We start from the raw sequence: 25,805 nt of genomic DNA on the forward strand, positions 1-25,805 counted from the left end.
GCAGGCCCTTTGCAGCAAGTAATTTGTCTGGCATGGTGATTTTCGGGTTCGGTGGGATGTGCTTTTTCATTTCAAGGTGGTTTCATGTGGTACCTCCTTCGTTTGATCTAGGCCATATCTGAGGGGCCCTTTTTTGGTGTCTGCCGGGCCCTTTGCAGCAGATAATTTGTCTGGCAGGGGCCATTCAGTACTCCGTGTGACCTGCCTGTTCATATCAGATTGGTTTGAGATGGTACTTTTGAATGTTTGATCGAACACATTTTTTCAGCCCTCTTTGAGGCCCCCAGGGGCCAAACGCAACAGTGTGGCTCCAGCAGACATCATATCTGCATATGAGAGGTCATTCCCTGGATGCCCCTGTGCTCAAATGTTGGTACTCTTTTCATTTGATCAAAAGGCTCTGGGCTGCCGGACTATCCTGTTTATCGACCCTATCATTGGAACATACGTTAACATATACAGATCCAAAAACCTGAAGCAAACTGTTGCCATTTTGAGTTTTAAGTTGAAAGGGCAACAAGGTCACTGCAGGAAACAGGAAGTGATTCATTATTTCTTGCGTGGCACCTTGTCACCAAGTGGTACTTCATCCATCAGTTTCTGCAGAGAGACCACAAAGGGCTGTTAGTGTCACAGTCTCAAAATGAAATGCAAAAGATTGAATAAAATTTATACAACATATATGTTCATACAGTGGTCTATACAGAATGTATGTAAAGTTCCTGAAATCCAGAATGAAGGTATTTTATATTTATATATATATATATATATATATATATATATATATATATTTATATATAAATAAATTACCACGTAGGAACACGATAGTAAGACAACAAGCTATTATCGTGATGAACTGCAGAACACGCCTGCGAACAATCATGTTTTTAAGTTTTCTTCAGTATCAAAGTAATCCAGTGATAGCGGTCTATACATCCTTTGGTACAGTGACAGACTTTGAAAGGCGCTGCTATAAATGTCACCATATAATAATAATAATAATAATAATACATTTATTTATAAAGCGCTTTCAAGTCAAAGTGCTGTACAGAACATAGAAAATGCAGTTTAAAAACAGTTCCAATGACTAAAATATCACACACACTTGAACTCTGAATATGCAGAGATAGCTTTAAAATGATCAGGGGATGCAGGGATCACTTAAGTGCTTCTAATTCATCCTGAGGGTAATATGAATGTCTGAACATAAAGAGAACGACAATCCATCAAGAAGTCGTTGGAAGCCATAGGAAAAGTCAGGGGATCGCCACTTTTTACGATCCATCCTCTGGGGATCTAATTAAGATATTTACGTCTGCGTCAAAGTGGTGGATGTCACATTTATTAATCAGTACAGTAAAAATACTTAGCACATCTATAACGTGAGACAGGTGCATCGGAGGGGGACAAGCAGGTCAGAAGTTGCAAAGAAAACTCCAGCACAATGTCTAACTTGAAGAAAAAAAAAACTACATATAGTATAATAATAGGCAAGGTTTCGTTTCTAGACCATCTTCAGGCATTTATTAATCACACACACATGCTCGCACACACAACACACACACAAACACACACACACACACACACACACACACACACACACACACACACACACACACACACACACACACACACACACACACACACACACACACACACACACACACACACACACACACACACACACCTGGAGCAGTCTGCTGAAGTAGGTGAAGCCGTCCTCTCCGTCCCTGCGGCTGTCGTCCACCTTGTATCTCCTGCAGGCCAGCAGCAGCTCGTTGGAGCTGTAGAGGGGGGCCGGGTCGACCGAGTGGCTGTTGATCAGGCTGACCAGGTACTCCCGGTAATGCTTCCTGGAGACGAGTACAACACTATTAGTTTGCACAATCACACAGAAAGCTCCCTGCTAGTACGCTGAACTGATGGTGTAACGGATGAAAAGTCAGTATGGAGATTTTGTTGTTACCCGTTACCTGTTAGAAAGAAAGTTGTATTCTTTTTACAACCTGGGTTCTTTGTATCAGGTATGATAACATTTTACTTGCCTTCAATTCTCAAGTACGGAGCATGGCACGTACGATACGATAGCATGTACCACAAAGGTGGGAAATGATTGAACCTTGGGGAGACTCTGGCCTTAGACACACACTGTAGCACAAATAACATACTGTACAATAATAACATACATTTTGCCTTTGTTGGCGACCAAGGCATCAGTACAACAAATAATACTCAATGAAGCACTCATACTCGCAGAGTCCAGCATGCCCATGTTGGGTCTGAGCTCCACAAGCTGAATCTGGCTGCTGCCCTCCCTCGTCCTTCTGCTCTATCACTCCACACAGACCTGACAAAAGAGAGGGACAAAGAAATATAAAGAAAGAGAGACAAAGATCAGCGGGAAAAGGGAATTGCAAAAATAATAAAAGACTTACAAAGATCAAATGCCCTGGAAAGGATATTATGTCACTAATCATTTCATTACTTTTTGGAACAGTTCGTGTATTTTTTTTAACCGTTTGGAGGGCAGCAACGAAAAAACGAAATAGAAGAGCTGTGAGATGAGGTGAGCTCCGTGCTCCTTCACAGGAAACCCTATGAAAATTCCTGTTAATTCCCATGGAAAGTTTCCACCTTAAATATTCCTGGAATTTTGCAAACCTAGTCCGTTTGACACTGCTGGTACAGTATTGATTGATTGATTGATTTATCACATCTAATACATTTACACAATTAGCTATTTTTTTCTCTCCAGCATTCCTCTCTAGCCTCATTTGCTGCCACAGACTACGTTTACAAGCTGTCAATATTCGGGTTATGGTCGGGTTAAGGTCACTATTCGGGGTTTCTGAAACATTCGGAATAACCCGTTTACATGCGTGAGCAGAGAGAGTTACTCCTGTATACATGGAATTTGTAATCAATTGGCAATATCCCGACGTAAACGATAGACGTAGCCTACGGACAACCTTAAGACGCAATTACTTTTCGGTCACCTTCTTATAAATCTCACTATCTCGGTACTTTCTACCGTCAACAAAAGACATTATATTCATGGTTTTCACCACACTAATAAAGAAATTGGTTTCCTCCTCGCTCCAAAAGTGTGGTGCTGTGCTGCGTCTCGCCATGTTTACCTCTACTTCTTGTTTACTTCCGGTATACTGCGCGCAGGTTTTCTGCATTGACATATATATAACTATATTATTATAGTATATAATTATTATTATAACTATGTTTTCTGGCGCATACAAGAAGTTCCTCTACTCAAAAGACCAAGATTCCTTGCGAATAGAACATGCGCAGAACACAAATCAATGTTCCTTTTGGGGGGATATGGGTATGCCGATAAGCGTTTACATGACCAAAATTTCGGGTTAGAAAAGGGGTAACCCAGGTAGCATATTCGGGTTTTTAAAAACCGGAATATGAGCATATTCGGGTTTTTGCCGGTGTTTACATGGCCGTGCGCGACCGGGTTATTGCTAATATTCCGGTTTTGAACGGGTTATTGGCTGCATGTAAACGTAGTCACTGTGTTGCTTTTTGCTGTAGTATTTTTTTACAATCTCCATTATAACAACTTGTTCCTCTTCACTGAAGTGGACGACATGCCATGAGTCCATTTTCTGCTGTAGAACAGTCAAACAACGCGCCAAAAATCCCTTTTAATGGGAACCTGCACAGAGCCGGATGGAGAAAACCTTAGTTAACAGACAAAGATGATGATCATCATCATCACGATACCCGTTCTCTCTGAATGGGGCTTAAGGTTTTTCCTCGAGCCAGCTAACACAAAGAAAGCCGGGCTATGTGGCACTCGCTCCGCGGTACAGTCCTCTGCCCTACCTGTCTGTGTTCCAGGGGGGGGTTCAGTGTTGAAGGCCACTCCGTTATTCTGTGAGTCACAAAGAAAAGGAGAACACTTGTTACTCACATCTGATTTACACAGTTTTGTACAGTAGCCCTGAGGTGCAAATCACCACCAATAAACACAGTTTGAATTTGGTTTTGACCAAAGTTATTGTATCATAGGACAGTGTCAGAGTATAACAGTTAAATATGCTGCATCAAGGTTAACGTTTAAGAGCTCTACAATGTGCAGTTGTCATGTAAAAAAGAATTGGCAGGCAATGAGAAAGCATTGAGTGGTCAAATACATATTGTTTTCTTTCTTAAATGTTATTTTTGTTTCGTTGTTGTGTTGTGTGAAATGTTGTGATTTCAGTTATGTTTTCTTTGCCAATTTGTCAATGCGTTTTATTAGAAGGTTCAGTGAGGTCTGCAAATGATATAGACTTCTATCCAATGCTGTGAGCACCACAAACCACATCCATTATACTGTGTTGGAGGCAGAAATCTCAAGGCATGTTTTGAAATGCAGAGGATATGTGTACAGTGTGTGTGTGTGTGTGTGTGTGTGTGTGTGTGTGTGTGTGTGTGTGTGTGTGTGTGTGTGTGTACCTGCAGTAAAGCCTGCAGTCTGGAAGGTTCCCAGTCTCTCAGATAGAAGAGGCAGTCTCTGGGATGGTGGGCATGTAATCCAGACACACTGCACTCGTCCACTGCACAGGTCTGTTAGACAGACAGGAGAAGAGGAGACACCGGTCACTTGTTCATGCAGGGTTTAGAACTGAGTGAGGTGAAGAATCCTTTCTTTTAATGTATCTTATTATTTACTGCATTTCTGGATGAGCAAAATCCATACCAAAATGACAATAACAAACACAACCCAAGTTATACACTACACACAAACTCACTAACTATCTTAATAAAAAGCATACAGAGGGACCTGTTGGTAAATATGATTTAATTGAAGCTGCACAATTTGTCACAATCAGTGGTGAAAAAGAACTAAGTATATTTCCTCAAGTATACTGTACTTCAAGGACAAATCCGGCGCAAAATGAACCTAGGGGTTAATAACACGTGTGTACCGAGTCGACCGATATGTTTTCATGCTAATCGAATGTGACCAGTTTTAGCGCCGTGCTTGAGCTATGTTACTGGTTGCACGGTGTCTGTCTGGTGCTAATCCGAACTGCGCCGCTCATGGCGATTGTGATTGGTTTAAAGACAGGCAAATAAACGGGAGCATGTTTTTCTCCCATCCCGGAATGCTGTCGGGACTAGCCAGACCCTCCTCTGCATCGCTGTGGAGGAAGGTCTGGCAAAGTGAGACAAGTCAAAAACAAATTGAAACAGGGATTACTGACTCTATATGGGGTGATTTAGGCATTTGTTTATGCGAATGATTGAAACACAAAATGTAAGGGGTAATACTATTCACGGTGCAGTAATAAACGGTAAATATGTGGACCATAATTCCATCTAATAAAAATACAGTACTTTCTCCATTACTATTTTATAATTACGGCATGAAAACGTGGTACAGGACTACAGTATGTGTCAGACTTACAGTGTGGAACGGGTTGTTGCAGCCGCTGCAGAACTGGTAACGACACTGTGAGCAGCAGAAATGCATGCAGCCTCCTTTAGACAGCGCGTACTGAAAGCGACAGTTAGGACAGGCTAGAGGGAAGGAGGCGAGGAGGAGTGACAGGCAGGATGTGAATGAATGAGAAAGAGGATGAGGGAAAAAAGAGAGAGGAGGGAGGCAGTCAGTATATACAGGAAAATCTTTTGAATCTAGTGTACAAGAAAGCAGACTGAGCATAGATTATTTATTCATTGAGTTAACGTGTTTCACCCATAGACTAAAAATAACGGACGTAGCATCGGTGACGTCACCCACTGGTTTGTGGACTGCCGTTTTGCAGCCTCGAGTTTGCATTCTGGCCTTCGCCATCTTGTATTTGGGAGCCAGAAGTGACCATATTTGGACAAGAAGGCGGAGCCGGGGAAGATGACGTGGCTAAGCTAGTGTCGTTTATGGTTTCAATGGCTATGGTTTTAACCCAGCTGACACAAATCATCCAGTGGAGATTTACCAGCGGGAAAAGCAGGGACATCCAGGTGCTGTTCATCTGCATGTACAGCAGTATACAGACCTGGATGAAAATCAAGACTTTCATTTAAGTTACCAGCTAGCGCTAGATAGCTAGCCTTGATCGGCAAGGTGCCACTGAACGCTGAACAAGACAGTGTTAGGCGGCCAAAATGTTCCAATCAACTTTGATGAAGTGAAAACACACAGTGAGAGGCTCAAAGTTAAAGATGAAAACATGGACAACTCTCAAAACAATAAACAGCTATCTTAATGTACACAGTGCCGTGGTTAGCATCGCTAAGTCTGTGTCCTGATTAGGGATCAACTGATACTGGATAGTGAAAATGAAAATCTTTAAATCAAAATTAAGATTTTGGAATGTTACAAACTCCATAACAAAACTATCTTTAAATGCTTTAAGCAATTATTTTATAAATTAGAAACTTTCAACATAATTCCCAGTAACAGAGAGTCAGATAGTGTTGTGGGCGGGACATTAAGTCAGACTCAGTGGTGAGTGAAACCGAAGCAGAGGGACACACACAGAGCTGATTATGCTTAATTAGACGTGGGCTAGAGAAAATACTGTTGTCTACCAGCCAGCTGGTTACATGCTGTTTTGGTTTACATATAAATCAAAAATCTATTATTAGTGCACCCCTAGCTAAAGTAGAACAATATTATTAGCTTCGACAACTGCTGCTAGAGAACCGTAGTGTGTGTGTGTATGCGTGTGTGTGTGTGTGTGTGTGTGTGTGTGTATGTGTGTGTGTGTGTGTGCGTACTGATGCCGTTGTCTCGGAGGTATCCAGCCAGGCCCTGTCTCTGATACTCTGGATCATTCTCCCTCTTCCATAACTGGTACTGTTCACAGGACAGACCTGCATGCTGAGACTCCCACTGCAGAGACAGTACAGAAACATGCATTTACTGTGTGTTCCATCGGTGCCCACCTGTCATTTTCCTGGTGAAATCAATGCTTTAGACTAAAGAAGCTAAAGAGGAACTTCATTTTAAGTTATTCTTTTTTCAGTTCATTTCAATTGACTCACTATGTTTAACACTCTAACTATACTATCACACTATTCAGCATTTATTCAGTTAGCTCATATTTTTATGAGGAAACATAAAGTTACAGTTTAATGTACATGGCTGTCTATGAGGATAGTGGTGCTGAATGTGCACAAATGCAAATGCATGGCTTTAATTAAAAAATTCTGAAAGATACAATGTATAGAAGTAAGAAAAGTAACATTAGTTATTAACCTTACAAAGACTAGAAGCCATCTTCCGATGGGAACACACCTGCCGCAACGACAAATCGGGCCAGGGGCGTAAAGTGGGGTGGTCCCTGCCCTACATCCTACCCCTGTACTTTCTGCCGCCCTTACTCAGACCACACCCATCTTTGAACTCTGCCTTCATTGTGATCTCAACTACACACACAAGTTTTGTACGGTTGTGACACTATCGTGGTGACAAAAATCAATCGACAGACAGACAGAGAACACCTAGCTAAGTATCAGACATGTTGTGGTGTATTCATCTTAACTAATCTGAGGATTATGGGAAAGTTCACCGTCCCGGCTGTGTGTTTACAAGATGCATAAACTGCTACTCATGGGTAACCGGTAGATTACTGTAAATTTTGAAATGTCTTTTGCGAAGTTAAGATCATTAAGACATTTCTCATTATGCTGTAGGAGCATTTATACAAAAACTGTGAATTAGACATTATTTTAATCACAAACTCCTCTTGCAGTAGGCAGCTGCCTTGAGCATCTTGTTCAAAACAGGCATAAAGGGTGGCATAAAAACTAGACAAATTAAAATATATTAATAACAATCCTAAATAATTAACAAAAACGAGAAGGAGCTTAAATAACTTAATGCTGAAACTAGCACAATAATACGTTATTTGTGTGTCACAATCATTTGCATGGCTGCAGGGAGGGAAACAGGTGATATGGTGGAGAGGAGGGGAAACGATGAAGATACTCATTTATGTGTATAGACTAATTAACTGTATAATGACTGCTAATGCTAATTCCTTTAATTCTGCTGCCAGCATATGGACATGTTACACACATCCCGGTTATTTAGGAGGTATATTAAACCCTATAACATTGTAGGTCTTCTAGTGTGTCCCTGACATAATTCATGTAAAACATTGTTAAAGGTAGAAGGTAGAAAGAGAGGGGGATCAACACAACACGACACATAATACTTACAGGCTTTTTACACTGAGCACAGAAACTGTTGCGGCACTGAAAACAGGTGACTTTAAGCTGGTCTCCATCATAGATGAACCCATATGAACACTGAGGAGAGGGAACAGGATAACGGAGTATTAATATCTCATATGTATTTATATGAGTTAATAATACTCCATTCTCCTTGCATAGTCTTAAAAATTGTACTTTATGAAATTTGTTCACCACCATTTTTTGTTGACAAAGCCAAGAGTGACTCGTCATGTACTCACATGACAGCACCAGAGGAACTTGGGGTCCTTGATCAGAGCCTGCTCTGTCAGCTTCTTATGGAACAGCTCATAGACTTCTGGCTCCAGACACTCTCGCAGCTGAAGCACATAATACAATAATACAACCATAGAAATAATACAAGCTAGAAATCAATCCCTGAAAGGTAGTAAGAACCCAGTCAGCATAGAAACCTAAAACGTTATTTGTAGTAGATGAGCCGAGATGTGCAAAACCACAGGTATGATCTTTTAAAGGGACACTCATGAATATGAGTAAAATACTCAGTCTGTGAGAACAGTTGTATAATGTCTTCTAAGTCTCTGGATCATAGACTGTATAGACAGATGGGCGACGCGTCTCCACTTTCTCCCGCTGTACAAAAGTGAAGCCAAAATATCCCGGTTATTTAAATTATCTGGATACATGGTTAAATATAATTTGCTCCTACCAGTGTATCGCTGTGTGTACTTTGGCCACAGCAAGCCCGCCAATTGGTCCCAAAACGTTCCAGTTAGAGAGTCAATGCTGTAAACATATTCTTTGTAAATACTTCCAATCATTCCCTGAAAGAACCGAGCAGGTCTGTCTTATTGCACGATCCCAATGTTTTTCAAAACTTGCCATTTTCAGCGTGTGGCTTGCTAGCTCGAAGTTTGTTATTTTTTCCCCGAAGCGAAGGGAGTTTGACAACGGCAACACACAGAGAGAGGAAGGTAAAGGACATGCTGTGTGTGAGTCATGCGCCGAAATGTCGAGCAATTATCCTGAAAATGTACTTGCGTAGATCCAGACTAGTGACTGAGGGTGCGAGTAGCCGTTACGCCACTAAACTTTCAGCACCGCCTATCTCACAAGAACTCTGTTACGCCACTCTCCGGTGTGACCGGGCACTAGTAGTATGTTATCCCCCCCCTGTCATTCCTTCCTTGGTTCATCTGCTTTCCTACCTGGATGTCCAGGGTGGAGAAGTAGCTGTTGAGGTGTTCAGGGTCGTTGATGTCCGGCTCCCAGCAGACTGGACACACCATGTCTCTTATGTGTTTGTCCCTTACAGCGATGGTGAAGTGCTGCTGGAAACAACCACAACACACAGAACACTGACACGACGTCAGAGACTGCATCTGAGAGAGAAGAGAGGGCGAGAAAGTAGGAAAAGGACTTAAGATATGCTTCGACACTTGCAAAGCATAAACATTCACTGTGTCGCAGTACCTTGCTGTGGGGGAAGACAGAGAGGCAGATGGGACACTCTTTAGCCAGCACTCTCTTGATGAACTCCCTGTCGTGGGACTCTCGCACAGCCTGCACTACATCTTCCAGGGAGTAAGGTGCGCTGTGCTCCAGAAGCAGCGACAGTGCCAGCTCACAGCGACCCCAGCTGGGAAGATCGTACACTGCTAGTAACCTCCGACATATGTGCTGGTAGAGAAGAAAGAAATGATGTAGAAGAATACAACAAGGTTAGACTTCACATATCCTACCAGCTATCCCAGCCTGTTCTTATGCTCTACAAGTGGACTCTTTAGCTGCATTCAGCAAGGGTTAATGCCCAACGATTTCTGACAATGGAAACCTTGAAGGGCATTAACCAGTTATGCGAATAACTGGGTATCGTTTATTTTTTTCCGATACCGGTGCTGAAGCCATACTCTTAAAACGGTGCCAGTGCCTAAACGGTGCCTGAACTGATACTTAAAAAAAAAAAGGAAGAGCACAATACAACAGGCGCCGACATTGAAGAACGGCTTGTTTATTGCTAAGGCCATATGGTCAAAATGAAATGATTTATTACAAATGTAATACCAATAACTTATAACAATAACTTATTTCAGCAGTAAATTGCTGTTAAAACGACACGATTACCATGACATGAGTGGGAGGGAGGAGCAAATGAAGAAAAGTTATGATGATGAGGTTATGATTTCCAAAATACCAGACTAATAACAAGAAATAAGATGGCTTGGTTAGCTGTGAGTGGACCCAGGCCTGATGTACAGTACAGTATATGCCTGCTCACACCTGTTTGTCAGGGTGATGGATGTCTACAGGAGGCTCGGGCTTGTCGCTCCAAATGTGCTTGTGGAAGGGCTCCAGAAGGGGTCGCTGCAGCAGGGCCAGGGCCCCTCTCACCTCACCGCCACTCTGCCTCAGAACCTCATGACAGCGAGCCTTGTCGCTGAAGCCCAGCGCACACAGCTCCTTTACCTGAGAGGGTAGCGTGAGGATTAATTATACAATCTCTAGACAAACAATGGAGACTGATGGAATATCATTTTGCATCTCGTGTGCGTCACCTTGGCGAGTCTGTCTCTCAGAGCTTGCCTGGCAGCTCTCTCGGTTTCGCCCCCTGCTGTCAGCCACGCCTGCTTGGCCTCGACTCTGGACAACTGGACCCCACTTTCAGTTTCTGCAGGGCCCACCTCTTTCCCAGCATCCTCAGCAGGAGCTATACATGACCTGCTCTGTGTAAGAGGAAAGTCAATCACTAACAGAAAAACACGTCTGACAGTGACAGTCGGAGGAACATCCAGTAAGGATGTGATATGTCGGGACTTAGACAGACTTAGATTGTACTGAGAGAAGCATACTGACTGTGCGCTCTATTGTAGTCTTGTCAGAAACAGACTGAAGGGAAGATGTTGCCACCAACGTCCTGATCTGGTCTAACAGCAGAGGAAGCTCTGTCTTGAGCCACTTGCACGGTAGAATGCTGCTGTCCCCTGCTACCCTCATGCTTGTGTACACCTCCTCTGGACTCACTCCTTTCTTCTCCCCGTCCTGACACAGACACAATGGAGAGACACACTAGAATACAGACACTAAAGGTTGCTTTCACACCTGAGCAGTTTGGTCCGTTTTAACCGAACCCTGGTGCGGACCAAACAGGCCGGTCTCGTGGCAGTTCGTGATATGGTGACGTTATTGAATCTATTGAGTCGTGGACAGGACACGATAATGCTGTCTTTTTTTTGGGGGGGCGATTATGAATTTTAAAGCAATGTATTTCAATGGGAAGCATATTTCGTGATCACAGAACGACTACGGTAGCGAGTAGTATTGGTAAGGCCAAAGGCCACGCGGGGAGGTTGGTTGGGGTGGTGGATGGGTCAAACAACACAGGACTTTCACCCCGGAGACCAGGGATCATGTCCTGCGTGTTGCAGTTCCTTTCCTCGTTATTCTCTTCCTAACCACAACCGTCCCGCTGTTGTCGGCGTGTCCCGCGTGTGACGGTTCCTTTCCCTGTTCTTCTTTTCTTAACCACAACCGTCCTTTTGTTGTGGCGTTTCATTTCCCCGTTGTTGAGTGCCCCTGCGCCCAGGGATCGCGTCCCGCAAGTGGCGGCCCGTCCCGTTGTTGTGGCCGGCGTGTGGCGTTTCGTTTCCCTGTTGTTGTGTGCCCCTGCGCCTGATGATGCGCCCGGGTATCGCGTCCCACATGTGGCGGTCCGTCCTGTTGTTGTGGCCGGAGTGTGGCGCCTCATTTCCCCGTTGTTGCGTCCCCCAGAGCAGTTGCGAAAATCGTGACCTGTACACGTTCAAAATTCGTGACGTGTACACAAAATAAACGTCAAAATTGTGACCTGTAAACGTATCAATAAATCTAAATAACGTGACTATTTCACGACCTGGCGTGAGACCGGGTTGGGACCAAACCAACTGAAGTCCGCTTGAAAACGGGGTTCTCGTTTTGCTTCCAAGTGCACTAAAGTTTAGTTCACTTTAAGTGAGAACGCAATCCGACCCAAATATAGGAAGTGAACCAAAAAACAGTGCATCTACTAGCCTGCAATTTCCACCTTGCACAATATTTACGGACTCGCTCAGATTATATGTCCAATAATCAAGTGACCGTTTGACATTTGTTTACAATGTTTTGTGCGTTTGACAAAGTGCAGTCTGAACACAAACCGAACCAAATTTAAAAATGCAACAATGTCGCAACTTCACCGCTGAATCGCACCGAGTCTACCGAAACATAGGTGTGAAATTTCCCTTCATGTAGTTACACAATGACGGGTGATGAAGGTGACTTGCTCTAATCAGCTGGATCAGCTTCAGTCCCTCTTCCTTCATGAGCCTCTGCCTCCAGGAATCCAGGTCTTCAGGAGCGGGCTCTTTGGGTTTGATTGGCAGGGCGGGGACCCGTCTGACAGGGGAGGGAGGGCGGAGCTTCGCAGGCAGGGGTGCGGGCTCTGGACGAGCCAGGTCACACATCTCACACACTGTAGCTGGAGAGTAGTTCAGATAGGTACAGAACTGACACACCCACTGGGCAGAGAGATACAGAAGGGGCAGAGAGAGAGAGAGAGAGAGAGAGTCATTAAGTATACAAAAGCCAAAACATTATCTGCAAATGCTTTTGTGTTAAGTGCACACCCTGAGCTATAATCAACCTTAGTCACAGATAAAGTCACCTAAATGATACAAAACCAAGTGTGTGATTGACCGAATAATCGGAACTCACATTTCAAAGGTTTGAACTCTTCAAACTACACCTCCACAAGCCACCACACAGCGAGGCAGTATTTGCTGCTTTGCCTTTTCAAAGTAAATGTAATTTGCGTCTCCGCCACCGTGAATCGAATCCAGTCCGAAATTGAATGCGTTCCTCCTTGGCTACACCTTTCCACCAAGTTTCATGAAAACCACCAATTTTCCATAATCCTGCTGACGGACGAACAAACGGACAAACGGACAAACCAAATAGGCTTGGGCAATTGCTTGTCTTTTCAAATTGTCTAATCGTGGTTACTCGAGATCGCCAATAGGCGATCTGAGCGCCAGTCCGATAGCCGGCTTCATTGAACACGACATTGGGCACAACGTATTATGCATATGCGAAGCAGCTTCTACTTTAATCAATAAAACTGGCTACAATAGCTTGGCTGTCCTCCCTCCTGCTTGGCTGACGTGCTGTGGTAAGCGTATTGCGTCATTTCCGGTTGCCGAGGCTTATATAGTTATAGTTATATACAGTTATGATTAACACTCTGAGGTCTAAGGGCATTTTCACATATCTTCTTAAAGTGCTCATATTATGCTTTTTGGCTTTTTCCCTTTCCTTTATCCTTCCTTTATCGTGTTACATATCTGTGTTATATAAACTGCTCCAAACAGCTCTATTGTAGTCCAGCCTTTACTTCCGTGATGAACGTGCGTCACTTTGTAACACACGTTATAATGCTCACCTAGCTGCTAGCGTAGCACGCTCTCATACTCTGCTTCTGACTGGCTAGTAGTCCTTACCTAGCTACTGCGCATGTGTGACTCCCAACAAAGATGGAACAGAAGTGAGATGTCTCACTCTGAAGCTAAAACAGAGAGCTCAACACACAGGGGGAAAAGAGGAGCTGCAGCAATGTGTAGTAAAAAAACAAAAAAATTGTGTTTTTTGAAAATTAAACCACATAAACCCACATTTTTTCTAAAGCAATGTGTAAAGAGATAATTTGGGGCTAAAGCTGAAATGTTGACGTTGGCTTTTTGAAATTCCTCAAATCTCTTTTGAAAACAAAGCTTAACTTATTATGTGTTGTACGAATTGTTTCGGTGCTTGAAATGAATCTACCAAAGTCTTGGGTTATATGATTAAAATAGTAAATACATGTCTGAAATGAAATTTTGTAATATCGCTTTTTCAGTAGGGGTTTTGTCAAACATCGTTAGGACGCACGCGCCAGTGCGTCTTTCGTTCTCAGACGGTTAAATAGTTGTTTGCTGCTATGTTTGCTGCTATGTTCTGAATGTTGAGTAAAGCACCTTTACGTGTTAGTTAATCTAAAATGAGCAAAAAAAGTGAAGAACAAAATCAAGTGATGGAGGTCTGGAGACCGTCAAAGAACCTTTTGAAGAAGCTGGTCAGCAGAAGGCTTGAATCAGGGATCGATGTGTTTATCCTGTAGCAGCCATGAACACTGATCGAGTGAAGTTCATTTTCTGAGCTGTTGCTGCAGAGAAGGCTATCACTCTCGCTCTAACTCCCTCTGAAGGCTATGTGAGAGACTGATTTAAAAAAGGACTTGCTTTTCTGATACATTACCATTGATACTGTGTTTCAGTTTCCTTTAAAACTAGTCGATTTTATTTGTATATTATTTCTAATATCGGTCTCACACATGGAGAAAAGCTGGTTCAGATATGCTGTGATGTTAAAGTAGTTATTCCTTTCAAAATTAGAAGTTGCAGATCTTTTGTGCTTCAGCCTTTGTTAACAATTTGCTGCTTTGTTTGAAAGTTGACGACTATGACCACAACTGATGTGGAAATATAAGAGTTTGATAGTGTTGGTGCCAGCGACCGATGTGCTCGCTCAATACCGAGGTCCTCATCTTCTTCAAGCTCGAGTGCCGTTTTCAGTAGTTTTGCTGTAAAGTCAAGGATGTTCTCCTTTCCTTCAGATCCCTCCTTAACTTCACTTCATACTTCACTTATACCGTCTGCATCAACCCCTGGTTGTGCCGCTAGCTGCCCTCACATTTTCTTACACTTATGCTTGCAGTGAGAAATTCAGAACGAAGCCACCACATGTTAACAATATGGATGCCTTACTTGTCTGTGGCTAGAATTCACAGAAATTAAATGATAAATACAAAACAGATTCAAGTAGCACTCTTTGAGGCTATGCACTGGTGTGGCGGTGTATAAACAAATTATATTAATTAATGAATAACACACACACACACACACCTGGCTGTCAGGGTCACCGGGCATGCCCAGTACTGGTGCCGGTGGTCTGGGGGGGGTGATGGGTGGGTGTGACGGGGTCACTGGAGGTCGTGTAGCCAAACGAGGTCTTTCACACACTTCACACAGAATACTGCTGGCTGCATTCACCATGGTACAGCTCTTACACTGCCAGTCTAAGAAAACACATTAAAACACACACATTAAAACACACACACACTGGGGCCATTTCTTCCTAAGAATTAAATAAGCTTAGGCCATTGTCAATGAAAAGGGTTAAAGAGACTAAAGATCAAAGTGTACATTTAAAAATGAAAGCTGAAACTCAAATAATGGCCCAGTCTCAGGTGTTTCACAGTAAAAGTCTTACAGGAGAGTGAAGGGATAAAGCCCTCCAGAGCCTGAACCCAAAAGGGCTCGGAAACTCTATTCGCACAGGACTAGTACTAACCGGGGACTTCTAGTAATTTGTACTATTTGTGAAGGTCGTCTGTGATCAAAATCCCGTGCGAATCTTCCATGTCTGTACTTTGTCAAAACATTCCATCGCATATAACCATACACACAGAGGTTGTGTGATAATATAAGTACCGTGCAAATCGGCAACTCAGTGATTCAGGGTTGTATTGGCTGCGTTGGCAATTATAAAATAAATGTTTTGACATCATATCTGGGGATAATGTCAGTAAATTTGATACAGACTGTATAGATACAGACAGAAATACAGACTTTGCTTATCACGTGCGAATGCGCAGAATGAAACACAGACGTGTGTGTGTGATTTCTAAATCACATGGGGTTAGTCCCGTCGAATTTTCACATACATACTGATGGTTGAGGCTGTACTTGGGCCTAAAATAAAAAAGGCGCGGTAACACTTTACTTTGAAGGGATCTACATAAGAGTGACATGACACTGTCATGAACACATGACACTGTCATGACACATTAACCCTAAGCCTAACTCTAACTCTAACCCTAACTTGTCATGACAAAAACCGAATGACACTTACTAAAAGAAGCGTTATGTCATAAACGTTTATGACTTGTTTATAATGTTTATGACACGTTCATGACAGTGTCATGTCACTCTTATGTAGATATCTTCAAGTAAAGTGTAACCAAAGGTACCAATTCACATTAAATATTATAATCAAGTATTACTTTCACAATTTAAATTACAAACATTGAAATCCTCATGATATACTGACTACAATGCATACTTCAATTAATACATAATGAATTATTTCAAGTCGACAAGCCTAACAACTTTCTCCAAAGGGACAGCAGGAGTAATAAGTGAAGGGTAGCTGCCATAGACGTATTTGCTTTTATCTCAGTTTCTATGTCACAGAGGAAACTAGAAAGTAGCAGAATGAAGGAGTTGTGATTGGATACTGGACTGATTGGGATACTGGGGCTGAGGGATGCACCAAGAGACAACACGGACCAGTGACGGTGGCAGGCTGAGTCTCGTCTACTTTAGAGCTGATCAATTCCAGTCGAGGGCGCTCACACTCCTCACACAGCACTTCCTGGACGGAGTTGACTTTAGAGCAGTGGAGGCAACACCAGGCGGAAGACCTGAAACATGGGAAGAGGGACTGTTACACTGCTGCTGTATCAATTCGTAACGACTGAATATACTGTACATCCATATATATTGATTTTTTTTAGCATAGTCATACTAGCACTTGGTTCTAACACTTTGACTTCTACTATGTCTAAACTGTCACTACAGTTTGCTGTGATCAGCTTTAACTTTGACCATAGCCGGGACTGTTTGTCAACTACAGAAGTTGATTGGTTGAACTTATTTAGGGAAAAAAAAAAACTAAAAAAGGACAATGATATAACATAATGATACATCTATACATCTATTTAATCGACAGGGAAACAACAACAACAACAACAACAACAACAACAACAACAACGGATCTGCACCTAACCACAAATGGCAGAAGAGGGTAGCTGAGCAGCAAAGAAAGTGACTCCTCAAGTCAGCGATGCGGACACTAAATTTCGGGAGTGAACTGTTATTTGATATTGACTGACAAATAGTCAGAACCAGCACTGGCTATGGGCCAGTGGGATCAGAGTATTGCCATTTCATATTGCCTGACCCTTGACTGTTCCTGTTTTTGGAGGATGATGATGATGAGGATGAGGAGACAGCTGTGCGACGGTGGTTGGCCCTCTCAGGGTAGGAGTGGTACAGTCTGTCACATTCGGAGCAGAGCCCCAGGAGGCAGGTGAGGCAGTGGGCAGAGATACGGAATATTCCACAGATGGTGCAGTTCTCTGGAACAGAGATAACAAGTTACTGTACCAACTACGGCCACATTATTTTCTGCTATAATCTGTGCCAATTCACAATTATATTATCACAACATCAACAACCCACCCTCTTGCTGTGAGGCAACAGTGCTAACCACTGCAGCACCGTGCCCTTAAAAGGTCCAACGTGTGGGAATTTCTCCCATCTAGCGTTGGGATCGTATATTGCAATCAACTCTCTCGCAGCGCGCAGTTCTACAGCTACGGTAGCCTTCACGCTTCAAAAAGCCGGACTTTTGCTTTTTTCAATATCCTTTTTCTTTATCCCGGTGGGGTGGTAGTGTTTCGAGGCCGCTCAGGCTGGTCTGATTGCCCGCTCCGGCTGCCGCCGCTGCCCACTAAAGGCCGCCGCCCCTGCCCACTCCGGCCAAAAAGGACACGTTTGTGAACGGGCAACACAGATTTTGATAATAAACAACTAAACATGTTACACACTGGACCTTTATGGCTGATTTATAGTAGTATGTAGTCTCCACGCTGAGCCTACGCCATAGCCCAAATAAGCGTCCTACACGGTTGTGAGGACTTAAACTTGTGCGCTGGTGTGTCTGCGTAGTTCTAGCATATCTCTTTTAAGAGAATAGCAGAGCCGGTATGTGTGTATGCGTGGGGAGTGTGTGGTAGAGCCAGTGTGTAGTACAGCGAGTAAGAGAGTGACGGGGGGATTAGCCTCGGAGCGAGAGGCGACTCTATCAGTGGAGTCGGAGAAACAAAGGGTCTCCCCTGTGCTGTCTGATCACGGTCGAAGCGCTGTAGCAGGAAAAGCTAAGAGCTAACCTCTCCTCGATTTCATGTTGTTCACAGAGAGTCCAGCTAAGCCGACCAATCATAGTCGTTGCGGTCTGCGTCGCAGTGACATGAAGTTACATTTCTGGGGAGGTGCGTCAGGCTATGGCGTAGGGTCCGCATCTACGTACCTAGATTTAACGCAGAACCATGAATCAAGCTTAAGTAGGGAGTTGCTATTAACACTGGGGAAGTGAAACACCATCAATCAGTCAATGTTTATAAAAAATAACTAATAATATGCAAAAATCACTTTACTTGATTTGAAAGGGGGAAGTGTGTGTGTGTGTGTGTGTACTTGCATGCGGTCTGTCGATAAATGGACACACACTGTAAACACGCACAGATAAATGCATAGCTAACCAAGTAGTCAAAGCCTTAAAATAGTGCTTTCTCTCCTCACCTGGGTGTTTTTTTGAAGAAGTGGGAAAGACCTGAATGGACCTGAGACTTTGGTGGTTTGGGGACAGGGACTGGCCATGACTGTTCTCCCTGGAGGAGTGATGGTGGAGGGGGAAGGCTAGAGACTTGGTCTGACCGTCTGAACGGCATGAAGTGGAGGAGAAGTGGCAGACCACAGTGTCAGTGTTGAGACCCACATCCTGAGAGGAGAGAAGAGTGGGGAAAAGCGGACGTGAAGAATTGGCACTACATCACCACGTCATCATAAACTTCAAAATAAGACGTGGTTCTATTCGGTGTAATGCAATACTAATAGCAGAAACACTGGCTTTATCAGACAAAGCTCTCCTCGCCAGCCCACTGTGTAAGTATTTTACGAAGTTATAACCTTTTTAGTATAGAATTCCCTTTCTCCCTTCACTGCAGGTCAACAGGAAACACTGTCCAGAAAATCATTATTTATTACATTTTATACTAAGAAGACTACTTACTTTGGAACTTTTCAACACATTTTTGCACAAAACGAGGACTTACATTGGAATCACATTATGAAGGGATATTTTAATGGCCAGTATGAACAGGACAAAAGCTTACAATGCTCATATAGACACCTGACAATTATTTTAAGACGGACAGAAAAATTGTGAACCTATCCTTTAAACGACAGATACGATGGTAGTATGATGGACTCTACCTTGTGTCTCAGCGTAGGAAGGATTCTCTCATAGAACTCAGGGTGGGGATGAGCATCCTGTGATCAAATTAAATAAGTTGTTATTAAAGCTTTTTATTTCAAGGTAAGCAAAAGGAACAATGCCCTACGCATACACGTATAAGGATACCAGACCAGTGCCTCAGAAAAAGCAGCTTACGATTATATAATCACCATTAAAGCTTCAACAACTTTCTTCTACAATGATTACAACAATAATCACACACACACACACACACACACACGCACACGCACGCACACGCACACACACACACACACACACACCTTAATGAGCATTTCTAGTTCCATCCTCAGACTCATCACTTCGAGTGTTACTGCAGCAACTCGGCCCACATCAGGATCTGTGACATCATCGGGGAAGCTGAGCCCATCTGGCTGCTGATTGGAGTAACCATAGAGACAGAGCACTGCTCGTCCTCCCTGGGAGCGAAAAGAACAAACGGGATGTGATGTGACCACACCTTGGGAAATCATTCCTTGGGATCGAGAGTAAAAGGGACTGAGAATTGAGAGAAAATTGTAGCAGTTTGGACCAGAATAAAGACAGATTTGGGACAAGCTCAGGACAGGGTCAGGATAAGAATGGGACAGGTTAAGGACAGGATTGGAACAAGTTTCTGAGCAGTTTCGGGAAAGGTTTGGGACAGGATTAGGACAAGTTCAGGGCCTGTTCAGGCTGTTCCCCATCTGAACAATGACTACTCTGTTCCAAATGGAGGAGTGAGTGAGAACAATGAATATGCTCATATCTCTACTAACTACTTTCTATTCCATATTTGTAATACCGTCTGTCAGACAATATTGTAGACAAATACAGACAATTAGTAGACTGACAATACATGGCATCAGATATGTCACGAAGGCTTGCACGTAAACATTTACTCAGTTGTCGTTTCTTTGTATTTACTTTATTTTGTTGTAAGTAGGGCTGGGCAATATATCGATATTATATCGATATCGTGATATGAGACTAGATATCGCCTTAGATTTTGCATATGGTAATATCGTGATATGACATAAGTGTTGTCTTCTACTGGTTTTAAAGGCTGCATAACAGTAAAGTCATGTCATTCTCTGAACTTACCAGACTGTTGTAGCTGGTCTATTATTTGCCTTTTCCCCACTGAGACATTATGTCCACATTACTGATGATTATTTATCTAAAATCTAAGTTTGAAGATATTTTGTTAAAGCACCAATTGTCAACCCAATTGTCAACCCTACAATATATCGATATTGAGGTATTTGGTCAAGGATATTGTGATATCTGATTTTCTCCCTATCGCCCAGCCCTAATTATAAGTTCTTTTGATCCCTAGTACACCTTTATAGAGCACTTGTAATACTCTACTATAATGTGTTTTTTATGTTACCTGAATAGCATCAACGGTGGCCCTGAACACTGGGTTGTTGTGTTTCACAGTTCTCCAGTACTTTGGCCTGTTGGGGTTTGTCAAATTACAGCCATACTTTTCTAGGATGTTCAATGCTGTAGACAAGCGCTGGAGAGATGCAAGGGTCTGAAGAAAAAACACAGAGAACAGAACATTCGGCCCACAAGCCACTGGATGGACGTCATATAGGTATTTCCAGGTGGGGATATTGTATGTGCACTTGTTCTCTCTCACCTCCTTCCTGTTGCTGCCAAAGCTGTTTTCTATGACCATGGTCTCGGCGGCGACGTGGCAGTATTTGGAGCAGGGCGGTAAGGGCAGATTTGCCATAGCCATCACCCCAACCCGCACCTCCACCACCTTGCCACCAGAGTACAGACACACTTCAGCCAGACTCCGCACCTCCTGCAGCTGCTCCGACAGAGATGGCATTCTACACCCACACACACACACACAAGTAAACACTAGCATGTAATTACTTGAGATATAAATAGGGCTGCACAATTAATCGCAATTTGTTTCGAAATCATAATATGGACTAGTGCAATATCCAAATTCCAGGGGGAACTGCAATATTTGTTAAAAGGTAAAATATGTGTCTAACCATTCTGAATGAAGTATTGTGGTTATGGTTTTGGTGTTTTGCCTGGTATATGTTGTTTCAATGGTAGTTTTCTGTATTTATCCTGTTTGGTTAATTCTGGACTGTGTATATTTATGTTCCCTGTGTATTTCTGTGTTCCCTGTTCTGTTTCCTGTTTTTGTTGGTTATTCTGAATTGTGTATGTTTTGGCTTATTCCTGTGTTCTCTGTTCTCCCTTATGTTGTCTGGTGTTGTCATGTTCCTGTGTTTAGTTGATTTCATGTTTTCTGTCTGTTTTTCCTGTTTTGTTTTGATAGCCTGGTATTCTGTCTTGTCCAGTTTACTTCCTGTGTTTTCCCGCCTATGTTTGTCCTGCCCCGCCCTGATGTGTTTCACCTGCTGTATCACCTGTCCCTCATTTGTTCATTACCTCATGTATTTAACCTCTGTGAATCCCTTGGTGTCTTGTCAGATCAGTTTGTATCCGTACCCTTGTGTTGCTTCCCTGTGCCTTGTGTTCCTGTGTGTGTCAGTTTGCTCTGCCTGTGTTTAGCCCGTCAGTTTGTGCATTTCCCTGTGAGTTTTCCAGTCGTTGTACTGCCGCTTTTTGTGTTACATTAAATCCCTGATTCGCCTCCATCTCCTGCCTGCCTGCCTCTCTCTGTGTTTGGGTCCACATTCCCTGCTCCCACATCACACCCAGCCTACAAATCCTATCTTACAGCCTAAATCACACTATAATCATTTCATTTTTTTATTTTAAGAATATTGATATAAAAAGGATTCCCTCCAATATCGTGAATCATATCGCAATTGCAATATCAGTCAAAATAATCTCAATTAGAGATTTTCCTCATATGGTGCAGCCCTAGATAAAAAAACATATAGATGCATCTACAGTAAGTCACAGGGGCCCAATCCCAAAGTCCGGACTCACAGACTCATGGACTTTGGTGCGCGTTCTCGCGAAATTCATAAGGGCTTAGGGTTATCCCAATGTGGAATTTCAAAGGGCGTGAGGGTTTGAGTACATTACAGTACTTACCGAGCCCTTTCCGTGAGTCTGCATCGATGCAGACTTCACCAAAGGGAATTACCCACGGTTCAAAGCGTTGTGACGTTCACCGCGGAGACGATAGGGAAATCCGGAAATTACGAAGGTAAACAACAGCACGACACACGACCACGGAACGGACCAACCTGTTGTCCAGCTCGTAAAACAAGAGTGTGGAATCAGGTAGCCGTCTCCTGTTCCTTGGCCGTGTGGAAAGCAACAAACTTAAAATGAAAATTCCCAAACCGGCAAGTGTCAGCAACATCTTTGTTATTAAACGTCGCCAAGGTAACGTGATCTCGTGAAGTGCTGTCCCGATCCCATTTCTACCTATCTAACGATCTGTGGCCTCACACACTCACTCACTTAGTACCTGAGATCAATTAAGTCTGTGAGTCCTTAGTCCTTAGTCCTCAGGGCTCACTTTGGGATTGGGCCATACATTTATAAAATATTCTGTTATCTAGATATCGGAGTGATGAGAATGCCCCAGAGTTTGGTCTTCCTCTCTCTAACTTCCGTTTCTGGATAGAGAGAGCGACTTACATCTTATTTCCAGCATCGAAGCATTCACTAAGTTTTCTTTATCCTTCCTAAATAAATCAGTTCCACAGACTTTTTTAATGGTAGACATTTTCACTCGTCATAGCAGGAAAGGCACAGGTTTAAAAAAAAAAAAATGCTGACTCAATTCCAGCAGTTATAGCGATACAGCAATTTGAAATGTTATTACTTACACCTAATTTTGACAAGTTAAAAATGCCTTCTGTGAAAAGTTCATTCAAAGGTTTAACTCCACACCCCCCTATCTGCTCTAGCTTTTCCAATAATGTTTAATAATAATGGTCCAAAAGGGACACAAACTGACAACAAAGAGACGGGTAATGACCACAGAGACCCAAAACAACCCCAAAGGAAACAAAAATGACCAAAAAGGGACACAACACGCAGTGTTTCCTCTATGTTGATTTTGTAATGGCGGCCCACCATGGCAAAATTTCTGCCGCCACGGTATCAGAAATAAGGCTGTACAAAAAAATTGAGTTGCGGTTGCCTTTTAAATGATCCTGCCGACATGATGCACATAAGGCTGCCGCTCACATTGCAATTTAACAACAAGTACAACTACTCAGATGTTATTGGGCCTGTCCAGTTTAACTCCACATACTGTTGTGTTGATGTAGTTTATTGTCAAAACGTTCGCTTTCTTCCGAGTCGACTACGAACAGCTCCACCAAAAACGTCACGGTTGTTGTTCGGACAGACTTGCCCCCACTGCTAAAAAAAATCCTAAAGGAAACACTGCGACACGACTACAAAGAGACACAAAAACACCACAGAGAGAAAATTCCACAAAGAGACACATAATGTATGGGGAAATTGCATTTACTTAATTGAAAAATGTAACATTTTCTTAAGGAAGGACACCTAAACCCCCGCCAAATAAGTGCATCTAAGTCTTCCACAAAGCTAGGGAAAACACGGCAAGTGTGCACACATCCAGACAAAAAATGCAAGAAAAAAATACTTACCTGCAAGGCATAAAGGAGGTCTGCACAATTAAAAGAGAGATGCACTATTTAATTGGAGCAGTGTGCAGATAAAGATTTTAAAACATAAAACTTAGGAAGAGCAGAGCTTAAAAAAACATGTTGCTTTGTAATGAAGTGTTTATAATAGATGCAGGTACCACCTGGACCTGCCTTGTGTGTGTTATTGAGCTATGCAAGTTTCATACCTTTTTACTTTGAAACGTTGCTAATGTAAAAAAGGCGAGCGCTAATCTTGCATTCCTTTGTTTGTCTGCTGTTTAAAGGTGCTGGTAGGCTATATTGAACAGTTGAAATTGGTTTACATTGATCATTTGAGTTACCTGTGTAAGAAAAGTACGTTTGATTATTTATATTCATTGTTAGTTTATTAATTATTAATAAAAGGGCAGAAAACGTATGTATTGTTTTTCAAATGAATTGTGGCCTTGTATTGTGGCACTGTGAAGCTAATTGTATCCCATATCCACACACACACACACACACACACACACACACACACACACACACACACACACACACACACACCTACCTGTTACCTTGATATTACTTGAATAAAGAGAAAGTGTGGAATTAAAAGTGACTGGACTGAACTGTTCTCACCGACCCCTCCACTGGTCTCAAGCCACACATCCCTCTCAAACCTCCTTTTCACTCATCATTTGGGACACTCAGGTTTTGGAAAATAATTTAGGACTCTAAACTGCACGTAGCCTATACCTTTTTAATTTAGATATTTAAAAGGAATTTTACCTCCGTCAAACCACTGCAATGCTGGACTTGTTACTTCTTAAAGTAATTCGTTACTTTACTTAGTTACCCCCTATGGAAAGTAACTTTTTACTTTACTCGTTACTTTTACGTTACTTATAAAAGCAGGTGTCTCTGGCAGAGACTGAAGTTAATTATACAAAAACTATATTTGACCAAGTGTTTATAATAGATGCAGGTACCACCTGGACCATGGGCATTAATGATTTAAGCAATCTTTTCATTTCGGCATACGTGCAGTTTAGTGTCCCAAATTCCCTATGGAAGATTCTACGTGCAGTTTAGTGTCCCAATTCCCCATACAATGTCCTTAATTATGAACCTGCTGTGTTAGGGTTACCTGTCTCAAATAAGACCTTCATCATTTGGGACACTCAGTTTTTGGAAAATAATTTGGGACACTAAACTGCACGTAACCTATACCTTTTTAATTTAGATATTTAAAATGAATTTTACCTCAGTCAAACCACTGCAATGCTGGACTTGTTACAGCAGTCACTACGTGGCTGTGGATGTCTTTATTACTGTGCAGCAGGTTAAATGACCAGTGACACTATCATTAACGTGCTTCTGAAACTGTGAACGTGCTAACGTTAACTTGGACCTCTAAACATGTAACGTTCGCTTACCAAATACAAGGTTTAACGTTAGCCTAATTTAACACGACACGTCGTTCCACCGGAGACTCACGCGCAGCTATGCTCCCAGGATATGCGGGCTGCCCCAGTGTGACAGTGGTCGGTAATAAAGGCTGGTCCTACCTCTGGTCTGCGGGAGTACGACGGTGAAATCCCGGAGATGCTCTTCACGGTCCCCTCCTTCAGCACGCTGATTTCATTCACACCCAGCTACGGCGAGCTACGGTCTCCTAGACAACGCAATGTAAGGTGGTCAGTGTTACAGCAACGCATTTGTCTACCGGGGACGTAAAACTTACTTTGACGACAAAACCGGTAGTGAATAATGATGACCAGTGTAGAATCCATGGATAGATAATCCCGACGATAACACAACGGGCTCTCCCCTCGAGCTGGAGCAAAACATGTGTCGCAGTATAGGTGACGTCACCCATTT

At 42.8% G+C, this 25,805-nt stretch overlaps 1 protein-coding gene across 7 annotated transcripts; it reads right to left on the bottom strand.

Annotated features, from left to right (window-relative positions):
* Positions 1–388: 388 nt before the first annotated feature.
* LOC120568351 (E3 ubiquitin-protein ligase RNF31) lies at positions 389–25,786 on the bottom strand. Of its 7 annotated transcripts, none has more exons than XM_039815781.1 (25): positions 25,493–25,769; positions 23,943–23,962; positions 21,008–21,206; positions 20,753–20,899; positions 19,644–19,799; positions 19,341–19,397; positions 18,648–18,846; positions 17,245–17,422; positions 16,572–16,705; positions 15,126–15,298; positions 12,474–12,707; positions 11,029–11,214; positions 10,731–10,898; positions 10,456–10,641; positions 9,649–9,855; positions 9,384–9,557; positions 8,436–8,534; positions 8,182–8,271; positions 6,736–6,850; positions 5,420–5,532; positions 4,465–4,575; positions 3,850–3,898; positions 2,251–2,347; positions 1,688–1,853; positions 389–600 (listed from the first exon to the last, which is right to left on the bottom strand). In XM_039815781.1, the coding sequence occupies exons 2-25, from the start codon at positions 23,951–23,953 to the stop codon at positions 550–552; spliced, it is 3,300 nt and encodes a 1,099-aa protein (XP_039671715.1). In that variant the 5' UTR covers positions 23,954–23,962; positions 25,493–25,769; the 3' UTR covers positions 389–549. The 7 variants fall into 7 exon arrangements, with proteins under 7 accessions (XP_039671715.1, XP_039671714.1, XP_039671713.1 ...); XM_039815780.1 differs by having other exon boundaries at positions 21,008–21,212; XM_039815779.1 differs by lacking the exon at positions 23,943–23,962 and having other exon boundaries at positions 25,669–25,786.
* Positions 25,787–25,805: the final 19 nt, after the last annotated feature.

This window comes from Perca fluviatilis, chromosome 11 (assembly GCF_010015445.1).
Source record: "Perca fluviatilis chromosome 11, GENO_Pfluv_1.0, whole genome shotgun sequence".
NCBI lineage: Eukaryota > Metazoa > Chordata > Actinopteri > Perciformes > Percidae > Perca > Perca fluviatilis.